The following is a 21601-nucleotide window of genomic DNA, read 5'->3' as shown; positions in this document are numbered from 1 at the left end:
CCCCTGCCAGCCCTGGGGAGCGGTCTGGGGCTGAACCCCTCTCTGAGGCAGGAGGGTGGTCCCAACAGCAGGGGAGGGGGGCCTGCAGTGGGGTGCGTGCATGGCCCCACCTCTGCCAAGGGGGTTTGTCACCAGTGATGTCTCAAAGCATTGCTTTCTTTTTTTTTTTTCCCTCCCATTTCAAAACAAACAAAAAAAGGGAATTTCTTAACTTGTGGTCAACTCAGAAAGGAGAAGCTCCTGCCAAGGGAGCGCTGGGGACGGTGCCTGTGAGGAGTGGTGCCCACTGCTCGAGAGAATCCTTCAGCTGCGTCCCTGCTCCACACTGGGGACACCACGGTCTCTGTGGACACCATGGTCCCTGAGGACATGGGTCCTGCTCTTCTCATGCTGCTCACTGCAGCCAACATCTGGCACGGTAGGTCCACTGGTCCGCCAAAGCCCTACAGTGTCTCCATGTCACTCCGGGGCAGGTTTGGGAGGCAGAGAGGGTTTCCTGGGTGTCCAGTGTGAGTGCTCTATCCCTCCTCGGGTGAGGAGGGATGACAGCCTCGGTGGGGCTGGGAACGGGGCAATGCTGAAGTTGGACTAATGGGCACTCAGCTCCTGGTGGTGGAGCATGAAGCTGGGCTCCCAATTGTGTCTACCAAAAGCCTGCTGTGGGCTGGGATGGTCCCTGCTTCTGGAGACTGCTTCATGAGGCAGCCACCGCTGCTGTGGGCAGGTTCAAGGAGCCTCAGCATGGGCTGGGAGCAGGCAAGAAAACATGGCACAGCAGGGAAGAGACACCGGCTTGCTTTTAGTGCAGACTTGGCTGTAGGAGCTTGCTGAAGACCATCCAGAACTGGCTGTCATTAGAGAGGGAGGACAGTGGTGGAAAGAGGGCGTGTTGCTAGTCTGTGTTGGCTGTGGAGCCAGCTGTGCTGAGGGCTCACTTTTGGCTGCCTGCAGCACTGCCGGGATAAGACCAAGAGGTATGGAAAGCTGCATGGAGCATAGGAAGAGCCTTGGCAGTGGGGAGACAGCAAAGGGAAACTTTCCACTGTTTGGGTCTGTGTGGGGGTTAGGAGGAAGAAGGAAGCTGTCTCTGAAATAACCCTTTGCCCAAATGGGGCAAGAGCCGGAGATGCTTGGCCTTCAGGTGAAAGAGTTGGAAAAGTCGGCTGCATTGGCACCTTCCAATGCATCTTGTACCTGGCTGGAGATGTCTTAGAATTGCTGTTTTCTGGTGGTGCTGGCTTACACAACAGTGCTGTAGAGCCGGGTGTTAGAGCTTGTGATGGAAACAGAACCCGGGCAGCCAAGAAGGGAAAGGTGAATATGCCTGGTTTTTGAGGCTGCAGAGATGGCCAAGAGGCAATAACCCATCAACCTCAAGAAAGAGTCACTAAGCCTGTTTTGAGGTTTGCGACCAAACAGACAGAAACCAGTATTACTAATCTGGCGTCTTAAGCGCTGACAGCCTCTCAGATATTGTGTGACACTTTCTTTCGTTATCCTTTTGAGCTTAATCCCCACATGATGAGACTATGGTGGGAAGTCCCCGCTGGAAGGGGGCAATCTGGGGGGAAAAGCATTCAGCATGTAACAGGGAGGCCGTGTATCCCTCTTGAGCCACTGCTGTGTTCATATTTTCAGCCCAGGAAATTTGCATCCTTCTCGCTGTTGCACTGCATGGCGTGTCACAACTTTTACATGCTGAGCAGGCTTTTTCCAGGTCTGCTGTGCTGGGAACTGGGTTGTGAAGGCTGCAGTGTTCTTAATTTCTTATGTTTTTTTAAGATATTAGGGAGTAGGCAGGTCTGATGTAGATTTGTGAGAGATCATAATGGTATCTGCCAGGATCTCTCCGAAGGTTCCTTGAGGCACTCGGCAATGCAGGTCACCAGCTCGTCAGGCACTGTCTGCCATGTCAGGGTGTTAGACACACATTTGTCTGAGTACCATCACTGCTGGCCATCTGCAGCACAAAGCTGCAGCATGCCAAGGTTGTCCAAAGCAATAGCCTCAAGCTGGAGCCAGACCTCCTACCTCTTGGATTGCAAGTGCATCTTCTGAGAGTACCCACGGCTGATGTGGTATGACCATTATGATCTGAGCTCTTGCTGGGGGAGTGTCAGGGGCTCAAATCCCAGCTTCAGGTCAAGCAGAGGAAGGATTTGAAACCTGATCAGCTCACGTCTGTGTTCTTGGCCATCCTGAGAGGTCTTCCTGGGGTTTCTTTTGTTTTCTTGTTGTTGATGAATTTAAACCTCTGAGGTAGAAGCCCCAGGCAGAGATGTGATAGGCACCCTTTTCCCCATCCCCTGCACCCAGATACTTTAGGTGACTCTGGGGAAGGTGTCCTCAAAAACCAAGCTTTTTCCCTCCTATTGTTGAGGTGGGAGCAAGGGGAGCTCAGGCCTGGTATGGGTCCCTCCCAGGGCCAGACCTTAGCCTAGTTAATCCCCAGGACCAAGTCAAGTTCCTGACGACTGGTTTCTGTGGTAAGGTTGTTCTTGAGCCTCTCTATCTTACTAGCCTTCACTTCTCCTTCTTCACCATTTTCAAACCCTCAGCAGAGGAAAGCAATGTTTTGGCTGGCATGGGAGAGGCAGGGACAGAGCCTGCAGCTGTAACTAGAGGTCATGGTTACACAACACAAGTGTGGTAAAACCTTTGGCCAGCAGTTACTGGCAATGCTGCGGAAGCTGCTGGAGAGCAGCAGAGAGACATCCTTGGGCTTTGTGCAAGATTGCACACTGGTCAGCAGGGAGAAAGCCTCCCGCAGCAGCCCTGCTTCCCCATTCTGGAAAAGGACCTGCTGGTCTGACTCATCCCCCAGCACACATGAAAGAATGGATGCTTGGGTGGCCTTCACCTGGCATTGTCCTGCATTTAATGTCTCTGCCCCATCTGTCCTTTTTATCAGAAAGATAAAGGCATTAAAAAAAACCAAACAAACAAAACAAAAAAAAAAAACAAACACAAAAATAAAGGGAGAAAAAATTCAAATATTCCATGCTTCGAAGCTCCCTGTCCTCTGCTTCTTCCCCCAGGGCCACTGAGTTTGATCCAGGCCTTGTTTGGGTTTCCCCTAAGCAACTGCATTGTTGTCATGCACCAGCAATGCTCTCCAGGGCCTCAAGTCTCGTATTCTCAACCCTTCGTTGCACAGAGGGAGGCATCAGCCCAAGACTGCTTAAATGATGCTCTTTGAGCTCTGATGGATGGGCTCTGGTGTTAGAGCCCTAAGCACAGCTGGTAGCACAAGACACACATCTGTACCTCGGACATAGTCCTCCTCGCTAAATGAGCTGTGACCAGGGGTGGATGAGGATGGGTGCGTGCTTCTGCTGCCTGTGTTACAGGGACAGTGTCCAAGGCAGCACCTGGGAACAGATTTGCTTTAAACTGTCTTTGCTACCCATGACCATAAATAGCCTTCTCTTTTCTCCCTGCAACAAAGGCTGTAACATCTGGCCGCTACTCCCCTTTCCCCTGAAGAATATACAAGCGCAGTTAGACTAATGGTGCCATTATAGGGTGACTTGCCCTCTTCCTGATGAGTTAGGTTTTTTATGTTCATTTGGACAACAAACCTTTCAACTAAAGAGCTCCTATGAGTCCAGAGCAGTCTGCTGCAGAGTTTGAGGCATCACAAGACCAAACTCAGCCCTTGTTTCTGCTGCCACCGCCCAAGAGGAGCACTGCCTGCAGTGACCTCCTCTACAAAGAGCGACAAATTGATAAGTTGGGCAGCTAGCTTTCTACTTACTATTATTTGAACGTGGGTGTATGTCCCTTTAAGATGTGAGGATGGGTTAGCAACTGGAAAGGAAAGCAGAAGTGGGAGAATAGCCCTGGATAGGGGCCGGAGCGGGGTGCAGAGCCCCCTGAGCACGGATAGCCATTTGCAATGTTTCCTGTCCTCCCCGAAGGCCTGGCGTGGGGGTGGCAGTACCACTTCTTCCCTAGCCCCGCGGCACTGATTCATTTCTCACTTCCCCCCCACCCTAAATATAGGTGGTGACTCAAAGAACTGGCTGACGCGGCAAAACAGGGAAAAAATATTTCCCCCTGACGCTAAGGGCTGGAGCGGGACCCTGGTTCCCCTTTATTCAGCCAGCATCTTCAAAGTAGAGACGGCATCAGAAATCCAGCTGGGTTGCAATGCCAGTGTCAGCATGGCCTGGTGTGCTGTATGTACAACTGCAGCTATGGGCTTTCCTGAGCCATTCAGCTTTTCTGTGCCTCAGTTTCCCACGCCCAAATATGAATAATGATGCTGACTCACTTCATAATGTTTTGGTGGTATTTGCGAGGAAAGTACACTGTTTGACTCTATGATAAGGCATAAGTAGGTGTCCTTCAAAATCCAGCAACCAAAAAGCCAAAAGGCATGCACTGACCTCCTGCTCTGCAGAAGCTTTCCAGGTTTGTTCTAGCTCATCACAGCACTGATGCAACAAAGAGAGTTCCATTTACTAAACTTGGCTTAAACTTCACCAAATGGTGTTATGGGCTAACCAAGTTCATATAGTAGCTCAAGCTCTGCCACAAAAGGAAAACTGTTGTAAGAAGAGGCAAAACCCAACAGGAATAATTTCTAAGCATCTGGCTTAATCAGCTCCAGATGATTGTTTTTTCTGTCCCGGTGCTCTAAACGTTCACATGTGGGGTTTTCTTTTGTCCCTGAAATTCATTCCTTGGAGTATCAGGCCATATCAGTCCGGTGGGATAGAGAATGGCCGGAGTGACGCAACCCAAAAAGCCAGTTTGGATCCCAAGCCCAGCCTTTTCCTGATGCTGAGCTACTTCTTGCTCCAAAAGAGCATCATTAGGCATCGTTTCTGCATCCTCACTCTTTCTCTTTTTCCTTTGTAGGCTCAGCATCCCCAGTGATCAGCCCTGACTTCCCTGCTCTGGTTGTCAACACGGGTGATCCAGTCGTCTTGCACTGCTCGGGAGAGTCCGAAGTTGAATGGAAAAGCCGAAAGGATACATTCAGCAACCAAACCAGCAGCACGCTCAGTATTCCCAAAGCCACTTACAGGGATACAGGCACCTATAAGTGTGCTTATGTCAACAGCACTGACAAGGGCATTGCAACTGTACATCTGTTTGTGCGAGGTAACCAAGCTTCCCTCTTCCCACATATGCCAGCAGAACAGCCTCCTTTCAGGGAGCAAAGGCATTACACAGGTCGTCGCTGTGGTTGTGTGTGTGTTTAGGGGAGCAGTGCAGGCTCCTACTGGGGCAGTGGCTCACCCGCAACCATGCAAGCTCACACACAATGGGGGCCCTGGCTGAAGCGCTGGGGTAGAGTATAGAACATCTACATCTCATGCATACCTGTGAATGGCCTGGACCTCTCCCTCCATCTACCTTGGCTTCCCTTCCTGAAAAAACAGGGATGAAAGTCTGTTTGGTGTTGTAATGGGCAGTGGGATCTGGAAATCAGAGAACTGTATTGCCAGTACCCCAGATAAGGGAAAGTCACATGAATCACATCCTCACAATATGACCTGAACCCCAAATATTCTTTTACCCCAGAAGTTATGCTGTGGTAGCTCCACCACTTGAGTTCACCCCTTCCCTTGTACCAGAGATACTGTCCTGGACAGGGAAGCTGGAGGTCTGATAAATAAAACTAACATCATGGTGAAAAGTTTAGTTAGACGTAAGCATACTTCTCAGTCTCTCTTGCCTATGTACATTTGTGTGTTAATTGCTGTGCTCTCCTCATGCCTTAGCTGGAATTGGGCTTGTCGTGTGAGTTTTTGGAGGCTGAGTCAGGCAGGTGTTGAGTAGGGCTGCCCCAGCATCGAACTCCCACTGGGCAGCAATGCTGCAGACTTGCCTTTGCTGGAATGTGTTTCTCAGCTTCAATGCATTTTCTGATCCTATTCTCCAGCCTACCTTGTCTTCTCCACAGATCCCAATAATGTGTGGTACACCCCGACTTTCCGGATCTTCGTGACCAAAGGTGGTAATGCTGAGCTCCCCTGTCTCATCACGGCCCCTGAGTATGGATCCAGCGTGAGTCTGATAATGGATGACACCTCTCATCTCTCACCCGGCACCAACTATTCTTTCAGTACTGAGAAAGGAATAACACTATACAATGTGCAAAGCAAGCAGAAGGGCTTTTACCGATGCCAAGCAGTGATAAATGGAAAAACAGAGAAGTCATCAAGAATAAGACTGCTTGTGGAAGAAGGTAAAGGATTGGGGTTGCTGCTGTCCTCAGGGAGACAGCCAATAGCTAATCTGGCCACAGTAGATAGTTAAGGAAAAGCTCATCGCCAGTGTTAGGGACGACCTTCTGAACATGTGATCTTTAAAGGGTATTTAATGGAGGCAAAATTCCATCAGCTTCTGGCAAATTGGCTCCTTCAGGTGGGTCTCCATGGGTTCAGCAGTGTTCAAATCTTTGCAGGCATTATCACAGAACAGAGAAAAAAGTCCACCTATCTCCCTGATGTTCTGCAAGTCCTCAGGCCCTGATGCTCAGGACGTAACCATGGCAGAAGGTTCCCCTTCCCTTTCAACCAACAGTGCTGACTGCTGTGCTCTCCCCAACCTGTACTGCTTCCCATAGACATGTGCACAAAAAGGAGTGATGATCCCTAGGGAAGGAGAAGGCCAGGGGTAAAGAGACTGAAGAGGATGGAAAGGAGAAGGTAGCGAGGCCCTGGAGAGTCTCCAAAGCACACAGGATCACTGGACCAGCTGACATTGAATCTTTCCCTGCTTGCCTTTGTGTAGCACTGGAGAAGCCTGTATCAGTGATGATGGACCCTATAGACCATGTGCGAATCGTGGGCGAACCTTTCAAAGTCACTTGCAGAGTAATCGCTCCTTCCCACAAGTATGACATCAGATGGGTGACAGCAGCAACGAGCGTAAGTTATGCACATTCAAGAGGGTATAGGGCTTTCCTGGAAACTGGGAGATAAAGGGTGGTAAGAACTGCCCAGACCCGAGTCACCTGCAGCAAAGCCTTGAACTGCCCAACCAAAGCAGCTATTCAAACAAGCTGTAGAAATCTGAATATGGCCATCCTTTCCTTGGGATGACACAGGGTTGTCGTGGTTTAACCCCAGCCAGCAACGAAACACGACACAGCCGCTTGCTCACTCCCCTGCCTCCGGTGGGATGGAGGAGAGAATCGGCAGGGTAGAAGTGAGAAAACTCATGGGTTGAGATAAAGATGGTTTAATAATCAAAATAAAATAAAGTAAAACAGTAGTAATAATAATAGAATATACAAAGCAGATGATGCACGATGCAATTGCTCACCACCCACTGACTGATGCCCAACCAGTTCCCGAGCAGTGGTTGCTGCCCCCCTGGCCAGCTCCCCCAGTTTATATATTGAGGATGACACATGGTATGGAATATCCCGTTGGCCAGTTTGGGTCAGCTGTCCCAGCTGTACTGCCTCCCAGCTTCTTGTGCATCTGGCAGAGCATGGGAAGCTGAAAAGTCCTTGACTAACGTAAGCACTACTTAGCAACAACATTAGTGTGTTATAACATTATTCTCATACTAAATCCAAAACACAGCACTGTACCAGCTACTAGGAAGAAAATTAACTCTATCCCAGCTGAAACGAGGACAAGGGTTAAGAAACCCCTGCCCATTGTCAGGATCTTGCTGCAAGAGAGAAGGAAAGTGTGTTGTTTCAGCTGAGTTCTTTGAGCAGGAGCCACAGTACCTACTAAGGCAATATTTTTCCATCCAGCCCTGCCAGGACTTATAAAGCAGCAAACATGTTCAGGACACACAGTTCCCCAGAGAAAAGATACAGGCGAAGAAAGGGAATGCATTTCAAAATCTCTGTTGTGCTGACTTTTAACTGCTAGATGGTTAGATAAGGTTTGCTAGAAGTCCTTATTATGTCTGATGCCTTTATTAAGGAGTTGAAATAACGTACAAGATATGTTTGGATCATATGTAAGGCCAACTTGCAGTTAGAAGGTTGACAATAGCTATAACCCTAACTGCTGTGGAATATCTGCCCTGAATACTTAGGTTTAATATGCCTCTTGGTCTCCACACAGATGGCTTTCAGTGTCAGGGTCTCTATAACAAAGTTCAGTAGCCCAGAACAGGAGCGCGTGGGTATGTTTGTTGTAAATATTCAGTTCCACCTTCTGCCCTTCCAAGAAAGTGCCTGATGCTCCCTCCCTGCCTGACAGGTCAGGAGAACTAAAAAGCCTAGCTTTGAAAATGAGAACTACTTCATCAGCGACATCCTGTCCATTCCAGCGGTGACCATGGAAGACAGTGGGAAATACACTTGTATAGCTAACAATTCAGCAGGATTCAGGAATGCCTCGACAATGCTTCAGGTAGTAGGTGAGTGCTTCCCCAAAAGACCAGGAAGGTGTGGGCTGAATCACACCTAGCCTTGAGTATTTGCTGCTTCTGCCTCCATCTTGTCCCTAGTTTTGTTGTTGGAAACATCATTCTTGCTTGTGCCTGAAGGCTCACATGAGAACTGTGGAGCTGCTAGGAAAGGAACTGGTGTTCCCTTCACATCTTGAGGGGCAGGAGGGCATTTTTGGGGGATTCTGGATGAAAAATCGGAAAGCTCTTCTCAGTTTCTGTGTGTTTATAAACAGCTTTAAAACAAAAAAAAGAATGGGGCAAGATTATGCTGAAGACCAGGAAAGGCTGGCTAGAAGGAAGGGCAAGCCATATAAGCCAAGTATGGATCTTTGTGTCTTCCAGTAACAGATCCACATAAGAGGATTCAGGTCGAGTATACACTTCTTAGTATCTTAAGATGGAAAATTCATCCTCATAGCTCGTAGGCTGGGGTTTGCTGATGACCCAAAGCCACTGCATACCATGGCTCAGAACCAGGGCTTGGTCTGAGTTGTTTCCAAGTGAAAAGTCAGGAGTTTAGCTAAGGGGCCTGTCTTCTATGGACAATCAGGAGATACAGTTTTTTCCTCATCACCTATTAGGATATGGCATGTAAAACCTCTTTCCCCATGAGCGTTCACTAAGATTTTCTAGCTCTCCTCAGGCAGAGTGTAATCCAAGCTGCCATGACAAAGGAGCAACTTAAAAGTACTCCTTGGCAACATAATTTGTGTAATGCCTCATTCCCTCCTGCAGTCTCCCAGCTGCCCTTTCCAATAATAGTCCATTTATGAAGCTGGTATAAGCTTGTTTCTGGACATGCCTCCTGATGGTCATGCTCTCCTCTATCCTGCAGAGAGAGGTTATGTGTTACTGGCCCCAGTGCAAGCCACCAGCCAGGAGGTTGCTTTGGGAGAGAGTCTGAGGCTGCAGGTCCACATTGAGGCTTACCCAAAACTTCTCCACTGGGGCTGGGAGCACACAAACCCCTTGAAGAACTCTGGGACTACCACATTCAAGAGCCAAATGATCTCTGGAAACAACTGGTATGTGCTCTCTCTCTTCTACACTAGCCATGGCATGTTTTCAACAGTGCTTTCCTTGTGAGACAGGTAGACCCCATGCTACTGGCTCACAGAAAACACTGTGGTTTTAAAGAGGGGAACTGTTCTGCCTTTCTGTCTTCTCTTTCCAGTATTATTAGCAAACCACAGTGAGCAGGTCTGATCAGGTCAAGGAGGACACCACCTCTGTCTAACTTGGCAGCCTTTTCTTTAGAAAACCTTGTGGAAGTCACTATCACGTTTATGGTCGGGTTGATCAAGGTCGCACTCTCCTTCCAGGAAGAAATCGCAGGGGCGGATGAACAGTACAAAAAAACTTAATTCCCTCACTGTTCCTCAGACCTGTCCCATTCTCTGTAGTCTGGAGAGTGTATGTACTGAGCGGCACTGTATGCCCCATGTCAAGAGAAGCCAGAAAAATTGTTATGTGGATAAGACCTAATGGAGGGCACAGCCCTGCTCCTCCAAAGCCTACAGCCAAATGAGGCCAAAAGGAGACTGAAAGAAAGAGAATCATTCCATTTGGTGGAGAGTTTTGGCAATTCCCCTTTAATTTTCTCAGAAACCAAAAATAATCCACAAGAGGAATTATGCCACTCAGCAAGCATGATGGCTTTAGGGCAAACTCTTTCTTGCATCGGGATCTGAGAAATGGGCTGGGGGCAGAGGGGAGTGGGCACTAGGGACCATGACTTGATGGGCTAAGAAATGGGAGGAATAACTCATTCTGTCAAAGGCAGGAGGACCAGCATCCTCTAGCCCTTCAAAGGCAATGATTTAGATGTTAAACTCTCCTTTCTGAGCATTCACCCACCCGTAGCCTTTCAGAAGTGCTGTGCACTGGGTGGCAAAAGGTCTTTCCTCTAAGGAAGATCAGACCCTCCCTGCTTCCCCTGAAGAAGCGAGTAGCCCATTCCCCTTGTGGGCTGGGATTAGTGCTGGGAAGTGCTCACTCACTCCAGGGCACGGGAAGCAGCAGCATCTCACTGAGCAAAGACTGTATGAGTGCTTGAGTTTCCTCAGTACAGCTTTCTTCATGGTGTTTGCTCTCTCTGTGTGAGCAGGTATAATAACACGCTCTTCCTGAACCGCCTGCAGGACGGAGAGGGAGGTCTCTATACATTTTATGCCCTCAACAATGAGACCAACGCATCAGTTACCTTCAGCATCTCTGTGAAATGTAAGTGCTTGGCATTGCCCGTTCTTTCACCCTGCTTGCCCTGGGGCTGCTGCCCAGCTGGCAGTAAGTAGGCTGGGGTACCTGGGTGCTTCCAGCCCAGTGCCCACAGGACACACAGCCAGACTGCATCTGGGACCCAGCCCACACCTACGTGTAGCACAGGGATTCCTGGTGTTTTATTGTCGCACACATGGAAAGTAAATCAGAGCACAGGGAATGTGCTCTTCCTCCAGTCATAGCATTCATTGTTTATCTGCCTTCCCCAACAGCTCCTCCAAGGGTCTGCAAAATCAAGGTGCCAGCCAACGACTCCCGCATTCTTCAGTGCATGGCCATCGGCTACCCTGCCCCACGCATTGAGTGGTACCGGTGCCCCATTCACTCCGACAGGTAAGAAATGCCCGGGAGACTGAGCACCTCCAAGGTGTGCTCTTGCCCTTGCTATGCTGGCATTTGCTGAGCAGCACCACGAGAGCTTGCTTACAGGCAATATATCAGAGCCTGTTCAGTAACAGTAACAGGGGTGTTGCCCTGCTAAAAAAAGAGGTTCTTGGGGACTGTTTGAGGAGAGGGGGCAGGTACTATTCCTGAAGTCTTGAGCTTGAAGGGTTCAACCACCTGTGACTCATGTTCTCCCAATGCTTTTCCGAGGAACATGTGGGTCCCTGGGAGAAGTGCCCTGGAGTAGGTTGCTGTAGAGCTACATCCTGGCTGCTCCTAATAATCTTTCTAGGACCTCCACAGGTCTGAGGCTTCGCAGAGCACAGTTTTACTGAGCTACAGTGTGATGGGAGGCAACTGTAGCTGCTGGACAGGGGTGGTTGTGTCTCAGTACCAGCCCTGTTCAAGGACGGAACTGCTGCCACAGCCCTAGCCGCATGAAGGCAGTTAAGACTCTGTCTATACAGGGCTTTGATGTTCAGGGAGAGGTCTTTTAACTGGGCAGCGAGTAAAACATGTCTCATAGAGCTGCAGCCCTAATTCCTATTGTCTCCCCTCTAGTCTGATAGAGGCGCCATTTCACTTATGAGCAACCGTGCTGCAGAGGAACACTCATTCTCTCCTGCTTGGTGTCTCTGCAGATACAATGAGGACTACAGGTTGCTACTGAACAACTCCAGTCCCCAGGTGGTGAACATGTTGCCCTTCCAAGAGGTGGAGGTGGAGAGCGTTGTCCCGTTCCAGGAGCTGGGTGCCAATTTCACCTTCTGCTGTGTGGCCATTAACAGAGAGGGGAATGCTTCTGACATGTTTCACTCACTCACCGTCACCAGTAAGATACAAAGTGGTAGCATGGCAGAGTGGGGGAGAATTTGGGGGCTTTTGGGGGCCCATCTTCCAATACATATATCCCTACTGTCTTGCAAGAGAGGTGGAATAGATTCCACAAGCCCTCTGTCTTCACAGGAGGCGGGACACTTTGGCATTTGCCAGTCCTAGGAGCCATGTGGGAATTGCTGGCTGGGCATAGCCTGGTGCCAAAGGCTGAGCCATGCCATGAACACCTTATAACTGCAACTGCTGTTGCTCAGCCCACTGGAGTCCAAGGGTTGCATCTTTTGATGGGCCTGTTCTTGCTGCACAGATCTTGGTCCCCAGTCAGTCTGACCTGCACCTGGTGCTCTTTGTGTAGAAATTGGGGTGCACAGGGGGAACCACTGCAGCCTTGAGTTTGATATCAAGAACTTCCCTCAGTTCCCAGCAGCTCTTTTGGGTGTCTCTGAGGCCAGTGCTTGGTTGTGTTGCGTACAGGGGAAGCCTAAGTGAACAGATGGGCAAAATGCTCCCAGAGGTGGGATTGAAACAGGAGTGTTTTACTCATCCCCATTCTTTTGCTCCTCCAGGAAATGTCGTGGCCCCCCCAAACAAGCTCTTCAGCCCCATTCTCTCCACCTGCATAGGGACGTCGGTCCTGCTGCTCCTCCTGCTCCTCTTCCTCCTCTACAAGTACAACCAGGTCAGATTCCCTGTTGCATAGCAAGGGCTGCAAGGCCTGCCCAGCCTCAGAGACCACACTGCCTCTGCTGGCAGCCACAGGCAGGGAGCATTCAGCTTGCAGGTACCAGGCGAGCTACCTCCCTCATCTCCACTGCCTCCCAACTCCCCCAGGAGTTTCCTGCTGCAGGGCAAGGGTTGTGCACCAAACGCAGTGTGTTAACACCTCTCCTACCCTGGTGCCTCAGCCTTGTAGCCCAGAGGTCAATCAGTTTCTTGGTGCCAGACAAAGGTGCTCACTCTGTGCTGTCAGTTGCAGCTGATTTTGCCCTGGTCACCATGAATCCACAGAGTGAATTAAGGAAGAAAGAAAAAAGTGGTTTGCAACTTGCACCTACTTTTTATTCTCCTCCCTGCTTTATAAAAAGCTGTCTTTTTGGGGAAACAGGATGACGTTAGAAGGCATTTGTCTCCAGGAAGACTTGGTCACTATTTTTATACAAGAACTTGCCCCATTTTCTCTGCAAGACTCATTTTCAGCATTTGGATTCCTTCTCGGTTGTTTCCTTAAACTGTACCAATCAATAGCCACCTCTGCTTCATCAGTGGGTGAAAATCTCCTGGTTTTCAGCTCTCCCTTTTGGCACTCTTCCTTTGACAGCCCATCAAGGCTGCAAATTTTGCAGCAAAGTTCTGGTGCTGGTTGTCAGAAGACCCAGCAGAGCTCTCTCCCAAACAAGCGCCTACAACTTTGCAGGCAGAGCTGTCTTTGGCCAGTAGTCCAGAGACACAGAGAGAGAGAGGTGGATGGCTATGTAAGCACAGCTCTGATGAAATAGCTTTTAGAAAGGCCTTGCAAACCCAAGAGAAGCAGGATGTGTTTATAAATAATCTTATCTATCTCAGCCATGGGCTTCTTGAGCCATGGCTGATTGCTGCAGTGCTAGGTGAATCGTGGAGCAGAAAGCAGCAACGCTCACCCTCTGGGAGCAGGCAACAGCAAATAAACTGAGTGCATGTGGCATTCTTTATGAGGGAACTCCACTAGAAACTGTGCTGCTTGGAACATCCTGCCTGGGCCTTTTTCAACAGCCTGCATGGGCATGGATGTTCAACTCTCAGGCAAAGAAAAGAGAAGCAGTGTGGGGCAGAAAACAAACAGATGCTTTGCATCAAAACTGCAGATCTGTTTGCCTCAGTTATGGTCCCTCATGCCTGTGCTAACCTAGCTTTGAGCACCTACCCATATGCTGCATCCTTCTCTGCAACTATCCAGGGGAAGTGATGAGGAGAAGCACTTCAGCACACACCTCCCAGTAGCTGGGACATGAGGTGACTCATCACAGCCATGGTCACTCCACCCATGTTTCCCTGTGTCTGTCTTGATGGGCCTGAGACCACCTTTGCCACCCTCATTGCAGGTCCTTGCCTGTCTCCTTGTACAGGAGCAAAGGCCGCACACAGTATTCTCATGCCAAGCTATTTCACTGTCTTTCTCTATATTTGTGCCTCCAGCCTGGCTCCCTCGCCCTCTCAACATGAATGACAACACCCAGCACCAGCTGGCAACTGCCTCTGCCCACGGGCTCTAGCACTGCTTCTCTCTGTCCTTGCCTGGTTACTTCTGCCATGAGATTCGTGGAAAAGAGAATAAATTCTTACTTCTCTTTCTCCATTTCTTTTTTTCCCCTGTAAGGGAAGCAGGGCTGGGCCAGCTCTACCGTTCTGCTGTGCTCAGCAACCCAGGGTATCAGGGACGGAGACACAGCATGGCTCAGTCCCTGGTCTGGTGGGACATGCTGGCTCTCCCAGCTTTGCCATCTCAAGTGAGGGCAACGGGTTATTTTAAGTGGAAGAGGCAAGAGAGCCTCCCTCAGTCATGGGTGACGACTTGGGGGGACTTTGTAACAGCAAAAGGACCAGGCTGTCCAGACAAAGCCTCTCTCACTCAGTCCAGGTTCAAAGCAAGAAATATTTGATGGGTTGAAACCTAAGTCTTCCCTCTATGCCTGCAGGGTGAGAGCTAGAGTGCATGCTGGGACTGGGGAACCCTCAGGACTTGAGGAACATTGAATAACTGGAGTCTCTTCCTTACAGAAACCCAAGTACCAGGTGCGGTGGAAGATCATTGAGGCCTGTGAAGGGAATAACTACATCTTTATTGATCCCACTCAACTGCCATACAATGAAAAATGGGAGTTTCCCAGGAATAACCTCCAGTTTGGTAAGAAACCTTCCTTGCTGTGCTTGCCTGGTGGCATGCAGCTCACCACCAGAGTTGAAATGCTCCAAGGCACAGAGACAAAGCAACTGGGCAACATCCAAAGCTGCATCCAGACATTACAGCAACATCCTCAACCAGGCCTTGCTGCCCTCTTCCACACAGGGTGGCAAATGCTAAGGTACAACCTCCCTCCAGCCCTCCATTGCTCCAGGGAAGGTTGAGAGGATCATGTCCCTCCTCTTGCATCTGGGGTCATTCCTAATGCATAGAGCTGGTGAGCCCGTGTTTGGACATGGCCTCTTTCATACCATCTTTGCCCACAGTAGAGTTCCCCTCAGATGTTAACCAGCTCTTGACTAAGGGATGTGTCATCTTGTCTGGGCTCAGCAGGACTCCCCACCCACCAGACATCCTCCTCAAGGCTGTGTGCAGGACAACTGCTCAATCTCTTTCTATAAAGTATCTTATAAGCACATTTTTTCCCTTTGCAGGAAAAACTCTTGGAGCAGGAGCCTTTGGAAAAGTGGTAGAAGCCACCGCTTTTGGGTTGGGCAAAGAAGATTCGGTCCTCAAAGTGGCTGTGAAGATGCTGAAGTGTAAGTCCAGAGCAACTTGCAAAGGCTGAAATCCCCCAAGCTCCTTTTGGGCAGGATGTAGTGTGCGTTCACCACTGTGTTGGTGCTCCCAGGCTGCAACATCTACTTTTTTAGATGTTTCTGTGATAAGTACTGGTGTTGGAATCATGCTGCTGTCATTTTTGTGGACGCACATGGCCAGAGGCACAGACGGAGGACACAATTTCCTCTCTGAGTGTGTCTCCTCCTTTTGTTCCATCTCTCTGTCTACACCTTTTTCTGTCCTCCCCCATCATCTCTTCCTTGTCCTTCCCTCAATCCTTCACACAGCCCTTTTCCTCTTGTCTGGCAGCATCCGCAGACACAGATGAGCAGGAGGCTCTCATGTCCGAGCTGAAGATCATGAGTCACTTGGGACACCACGAGAACATTGTTAACCTGCTGGGAGCATGTACCTATGGAGGTAGGATCCCACAGCCCTGCTTCCCCCATGGACGCCTCCCATGGCCTGCTCCTCTGAGGCTGTTACCTCTCCTCAGGGATAGCTAATGAGCTCGCTGGTCTTTTTTGAACCTATAACTTCACAAGGGCCTGTGGGCTGGCCATTTCCAGACATGCTTATGTGCAGTGTGGGTTCTGCTGCCCCTCCCAGGGAAAGCAATCCTCAGGACAGGTCACAATAACATCACGTCTTAATGAACCCTTTCTGCCTCTCTCCCAGGCCCAATCCTTGTGATCACCGAGTACTGTCGCTACGGAGATCTGCTGAATTTCCTGCGGAAGAAAGCTGAATCCATAATTATCCAGGATTCTGCCCTGGATACCTCTTTAGACAGCGCTGCTGATTACAAAAACGTTGACCTAGAAAAGAAATACATCCGCAGGTAAAAGCAGAGCTCTGGTGGCCACAGGGCTAGCAATGCAGGGCCTGGGTACTTGCTGGGAGAAGTGTGCAGAGGGCTGTGCTGGGGAGAGATTAAGGACAAAGGTCTGGGGACTTGCAGAATACCAGAAGGTAAACGCCATTGGGGTTGCTTGTGTTTAGACTTGGTTACAGTTCCAAGTTTTTCAAAGTCTTTGACAGCAGTCATTGAATATCCCACAATAAATCCAGGTTTCAATCCAGTCTGCCCTCCCACAATCTGGAATCAGAACTTTTTGGCTTCCTGCACTGTTGGGCACATGGGTTTTGTAGGACAAGAGGCTGAGCGCTCCCCAACAGCCAAGGGCAGTCCCTTGACAAAAGGGGAGCAGTACTTACAGCCCCATACCACTGGGCACCTAGGTCCCCTTTCTGAATCAGCCTCAACGTTGACTTTCCCTTTGCCCTTAAGCCTCTAGCTAAGCCACTTCCTGCAGGCAGGGATGTGGTTTCTTCTCTCAGTGGATGTGGAGAAGGGCAGAAGGTACTGCTGGAGGATTGCTAACAGCCTGCCTCCACCTCTGTTGCTTCTGACTCAGTGACAGTGGCTTTTCGAGCCCGGGTTTGGAAACATATGTTGAAATGAGGCCTGTGTCGTCATCATCATCATCTTCAGCATCATCGGATTCTGCGCGAGCCAGGGGTGAGTTTAAGGTTCATTTCTGTGTTTTTATGATTTCTTTATTCTGGCAATCCTGTCTGGTTTAGCCCCAGAAAACCAGGACACAGCATAGCTGGCATTATTCACCAGGTTTGCAGCAACTCTAAAACTTCGCTTTGAATTTCAGGGAGAATCTCAGAGGAAGAAGATGAAACCAGGGAAGATCTCCGTCCCCTCAATCTTTCTGACCTGCTACAGTTCTCCAGCCAAGTGGCCCAGGGCATGGCATTCCTCGCATCAAAGAACGTGAGTGCCAAGAGGACAACTGCCCCCAGCACCCCAACTGGGAAACACTAGTCCAGCCAGCAGGCACCAGCCATCCTGTCTGCACTAGGCTCGGGATGTTTTTTGGACGGGGTGGCCAAGCTCAAGCAAGCTGCTGCTGGAAGTGGGCGCCTCTGCTTCATTTGTTGGGTTCAGACATGCTGGGCCACAGCGACTAGTGTTCCCTTCGGAGCCTTTGTCTCCCACGGGCTCCAGGCAGGCCATCACAGCAGGGCAGTGTTACAGGGGGGAACCCAGGGCTGTGCATCGTGTTAGTCTCAACATTTTCTCTCCAACTTTTACATGAGGTCAGGAACTTTGATGTGAAGCTTTCTCGCATTGGCAGCTTCCCCGCTGCCCCAGGGACAAGGAACTGAAAGTGGCCGTTGAGCTGTCTGCCAGAGCTGGCTCATTTAGACTATCAGAGAGTAACCGTATGACGGTTTCAGAGATGAGGGCACAGTGTCAACAGCCCCTGGCTCTAAGCCTCCTCCCATGGGGAAGACGATGGCCCCATGAGTGATTAAGGGCATGGCATGAAATGTCATAATGAAGTGGTTGAAAGAACTGCAAATGAAGTGGTTGAAAGAGAGCCCATATTCCTTGTACACAACACAGTGCCTCTCACAGGGGCTTTTCAAGCAGTATGTGTTTCCCTTGCCCCTATAAGTGTTGTTTGGTTACAGGGCTGGGCTGTAGGGAATTAGCTGGGACTGCTGGAGGATGTTGGCTGGGTCTCAGTTGCACTCTCGTCTCCCCAGTGCATCCACCGTGACTTAGCAGCCAGGAATGTGCTCGTATCAGATGGACGAGTAGCCAAGATCTGTGACTTCGGCCTGGCCCGTGATATCATGAATGACTCGAACTATGTTGTAAAAGGCAATGTAAGTAATTAAAATGGGGACAAGAGAAGGTACAAGGGTAGGGTGCAGCTGGAGCACGAAGGACGGTGTAGTGTAAGCTGCCAGCTTGTCCCAGTCTGCAGGATTCTTTGCTCTTCCAGGCCCGACTGCCCGTGAAATGGATGGCCCCAGAGAGCATCTTTGACTGCATTTACACAGTGCAGAGTGATGTATGGTCCTACGGCATCCTTCTCTGGGAGATCTTCTCCCTTGGTAAGAAAGAAGCAAGCTTGTAAACCTCTTTTGTTTTCCATGGCTTACTACTGCCCTAATGTCTCTGCGGAAAAGTTTCCAAGAAAGGAGGAAGGTTGACAAAAATCTAGGTTTTTATCAGGGCTATAAAACGCTGTGTTATGCTTCCAGAGGGACCATTAAAAATGATGGATCCTGGATGATTTGCTCTAACTCAGAACTCCCTGAGAATGAGCAGCACTGGCTCAGGCGATGCTCCAGGCTGCCTCTTCTCACCCCACAAGGCTGGAGTGTTAAAGCCTCTGATCTGAGAGCCATCTCTGCTCCTGTTACTGTCACAGGTAAAAGTCCATATCCCGGCATGGTGGTGAACAGCAAGTTCTATAGCTTGGTGAAGCAGGGATACCAGATGGCCAGGCCCGACTTTGCTCCCTTGGAAATGTGAGTGGATGTGCTGAGATGCACACAGTGGGTGACAGGGTGGCTGGAGCCGCTTCGTGGGGGGCAGGCAGGGAGATGGCACAGGGACCTTGCTCACAGGTCTGCCTGCTGCTCCCAGGTGTGTCTGCCCTTGAGGTTCAGGTTAGATCCCACCAGACTGCTCCTTGCTCCTGTAGGAGTCAGTTATGATGCTCCATCCAATATTTCCCCTGTTTATGGACAGGAAGATTGGAGAGCTCATGTTATATGTCTACATTCCTGAACTTGGTGGATTTTTCTTTTTTTCAGTCAGCTACTTTTGACCCTAGGACTGTGAGAAGACAAGCCTGAGTGGGTTACAGGAGGGGAATGAGTTTAAGCTTAAAGAAAAAAGTACTGGAGGCATGAAGTCCCTTGTTAACAGATTAAAGAACTTTGCTTTATCCACTTCTGTGCTCACCTTTCCCTGGAGCACTGCACGTGCACTGACCAGGGGTTTTATAGACAGGAAGACAAGGGACTGCTCAGTACTGTGTGCCTGAAATACAAAGTGCTGCAGGGAAGAGCCTGGGGGTGCAGACCCTCCGGCTTTGCAGCAGCACAGTGCAACCATCCTGTCCCTGTTTGGCTCTGCAGGTACAGCATCATGCAGGCATGCTGGAGCCTGGAGCCCACACAGAGACCTACTTTTGACCAGATCGGCTGCTTCATTCAGAAAGAACTGGAGGTGCATAAGGAGCAGGTGAGGACCTTTGGAGAGGAAAAGGGGGGAGACGTGCTTTCCCACTACATGAACATAGTTCCTGGACTTTCCTGGTGATGTCTCTTACCTTTAACTGACGGGAGCAGTTCAGTGTTAGTGGAAAGTGCAGAGAGGCATCCAGTTTTCCCCATGCTGAAGCATTAAGTCACTCCCCACCATGACCAAAAGAGGCTGGACAAAAAAATACATCTGCTTTGCAGCAACCTCTATGGTAGCAATATGACTACCAGCGCAGCAGCCCTGCCCCATTCCCCTGGATTTGGTGTGCAGCTGGACAAAAGGCGCGCTGCCTCGTGACTAGCTGTCCTGCATCTCCACAAAAGCACAGGCATGCCTGTCCTGCCAGCTAGCCTTGCCCTGTGGGCACAGCAAAGGGTAGTGGGTCATCTGTGCAGAAACAGATGTTGTACACCATTGAAGAGACTGAAACACACTTGGGGCGGGTTTTGGGCTTTTTTTGCTTTCAAGGACTACACCAACCTCCCCTCCACTGCTGAGGAAGACAGTGGCTGTGATACCTCTGGCTGCTGTGAGGAGTCCTGCGAGCAAGAGGAGAGTGGCCAGCCCCTTCTCAAGAGCAACAACTATCAGTTCTGTTAGCTGGTACCATTGCCCCGGGATAGATCCCTGTCCTCCCGGCTCTGCAGAGCGCACCGTTCTGCTCTGCCCTAGGACACTGATGCCTTCTGCTTTGGCTCTCCTCTCTGTGCTTTCTGAAGTATGAGTGTTACCGACTCCCTCACTGAAAGGATAGCGCTGGAGTGACTCACCACGGGGTCCCTCAGGTCTTGTCTCAAGCGTAGCATCAAGTTGTTAGGATGGTAACAAGCTCCATCTCTACAAGGTACAGAGAGGTCCCTGTCACCTGCCTCCCCACCCACCAGAGGTGGCTGTGGGGTGTTTGGTTTTTGTAGGTTTTTTTAAATACAAGTTGCAGCCAGGTAAGACATTGCCAAAAGTCACTAACATGACTGAACCCTTGTGTTTTATGAGCACATCTTGAACTAAGTCCTGAAGCTGGAACTGCTCCACACACCAGAAGCAGCCCTCTTTCTTGGTGGTCCTGCTCTCATCCCTTTGTCAGTCTGACCCTGGATGTTGCAGAGTGAGCGTTTAGATATAGGTAAAGCCTCTACTTAGCATTAAATATGCATTAACCTCTACATTTCCTCATGCAATCTACCTCTCTGCAGCTGATGCTTCTGCAGGGAGTGTTTGAGTGAAGCGAGCCAAGGAGACAACCCCAGGGTTATGTGAACTTGTGCCCCAGTAACAGGACACAGGGGCGGTTATTTCTCAGGTAAAATACAGAAGTAACCAGTGCTCTTCCACATGAGCACTGAACACAATCCCAATCCAGGAAAGAATGGCAGCTTAAACAGATCTGGAAATTATCAACAACACATATCCTACAAAACTTCTGAATTATTAAACATGTAGCAATCACTGCCTTTGTCACGATGACAAATATGTTCTTGTACATATTTTCCTGAGTGTATTTTTAATAGTACAGCTGAAGTAATTTTTTTTCATAAGCTATGGCCTAATGCCCTTAAACTTACTTCTCATCTAGCTCTTGTTCAGGGTTACTAATGCCACAGCCACCCGGTCCTGTGTAGCTATCAGAAGTAGCTAACGAACCTTCTTAGCTTCACCTGACTCGGTGGGTGAAGGATCAGTATTCCAGGTACAAGCACTGAAAGGGCTCAGGCAAACTACAGCAAGACAGAACTACTGTATGGCAGGTGGCCTTTGTCATACTGCTCACAGCTCTTTACATTAAACCTGGTTCTATGCTAACACCAAGTGATTCATTCCTCCTTACTAAATAAAAAGCTAATGTATTTCTATCTGTCAGCATTATAAAGAATAAAATAAGATGTTTAACAAAATGAGTCTCTTTCAGGGCTTTAAGGACTGTTCTCAGAGGGGAATGGATCAGAGCACGGGTGATGCACTGGCCCATCCTATCACCCTGCAACTCTGCTCCAATTCCTCAGACACACTCCTCATTACCGGTTCTCAAAACCATTCAATCCTGGGTAATGCAAAAACTTATTAAAAGCAAGGTTTTAAAGCACTTTGCTCTGACGGGCTTGTCTGTAACTAGGAAAAATGAAGTAGTCCCCCTGCATGGATGT

At 49.6% G+C, this 21601-nt stretch overlaps 1 protein-coding gene across 1 annotated transcript; it reads left to right on the top strand.

Annotated features, from left to right (window-relative positions):
* Positions 1–225: 225 nt before the first annotated feature.
* On the top strand, positions 226–21352 carry CSF1R (colony stimulating factor 1 receptor). Its single transcript, XM_075164764.1, has 21 exons — positions 226–418; positions 4867–5112; positions 5918–6202; positions 6751–6887; positions 8187–8346; positions 9215–9404; positions 10487–10602; positions 10872–10992; positions 11685–11875; positions 12447–12559; positions 14635–14761; positions 15253–15357; positions 15689–15799; positions 16058–16220; positions 16798–16901; positions 17047–17165; positions 17945–18067; positions 18187–18298; positions 18619–18718; positions 19334–19439; positions 19929–21352. The coding sequence occupies exons 1-21, from the start codon at positions 355–357 to the stop codon at positions 20058–20060; spliced, it is 2925 nt and encodes a 974-aa protein (XP_075020865.1). The 5' UTR covers positions 226–354; the 3' UTR covers positions 20061–21352.
* The last annotated feature ends 249 nt before the right edge of the window (positions 21353–21601 follow it).

The sequence above is a fragment of the Calonectris borealis genome, chromosome 15 (genome assembly GCF_964195595.1).
Source record: "Calonectris borealis chromosome 15, bCalBor7.hap1.2, whole genome shotgun sequence".
Lineage (NCBI taxonomy): Eukaryota > Metazoa > Chordata > Aves > Procellariiformes > Procellariidae > Calonectris > Calonectris borealis.
Note: the sequence above shows the minus strand (reverse complement) of the source record. Positions and strands in the feature narration are given on the sequence as shown.

What these genes read in the sequence shown, in the direction of transcription:
- CSF1R (XM_075164764.1), top strand. Translation starts at nt 355, where the DNA reads ATGGTCCCTGAGGACATGGGTCCTGCTCTTCTCATGCTGCTCACTGCA. An exon ending in ACTATGTTGTAAAAGGCAAT is followed by an intron (nt 18,068 to 18,186) that starts GTAAGTAATTAA and finishes TTGCTCTTCCAG; the next exon opens with GCCCGACTGCCCGTGAAATG. An exon ending in CTGGGAGATCTTCTCCCTTG is followed by an intron (nt 18,299 to 18,618) that starts GTAAGAAAGAAG and finishes TTACTGTCACAG; the next exon opens with GTAAAAGTCCATATCCCGGC.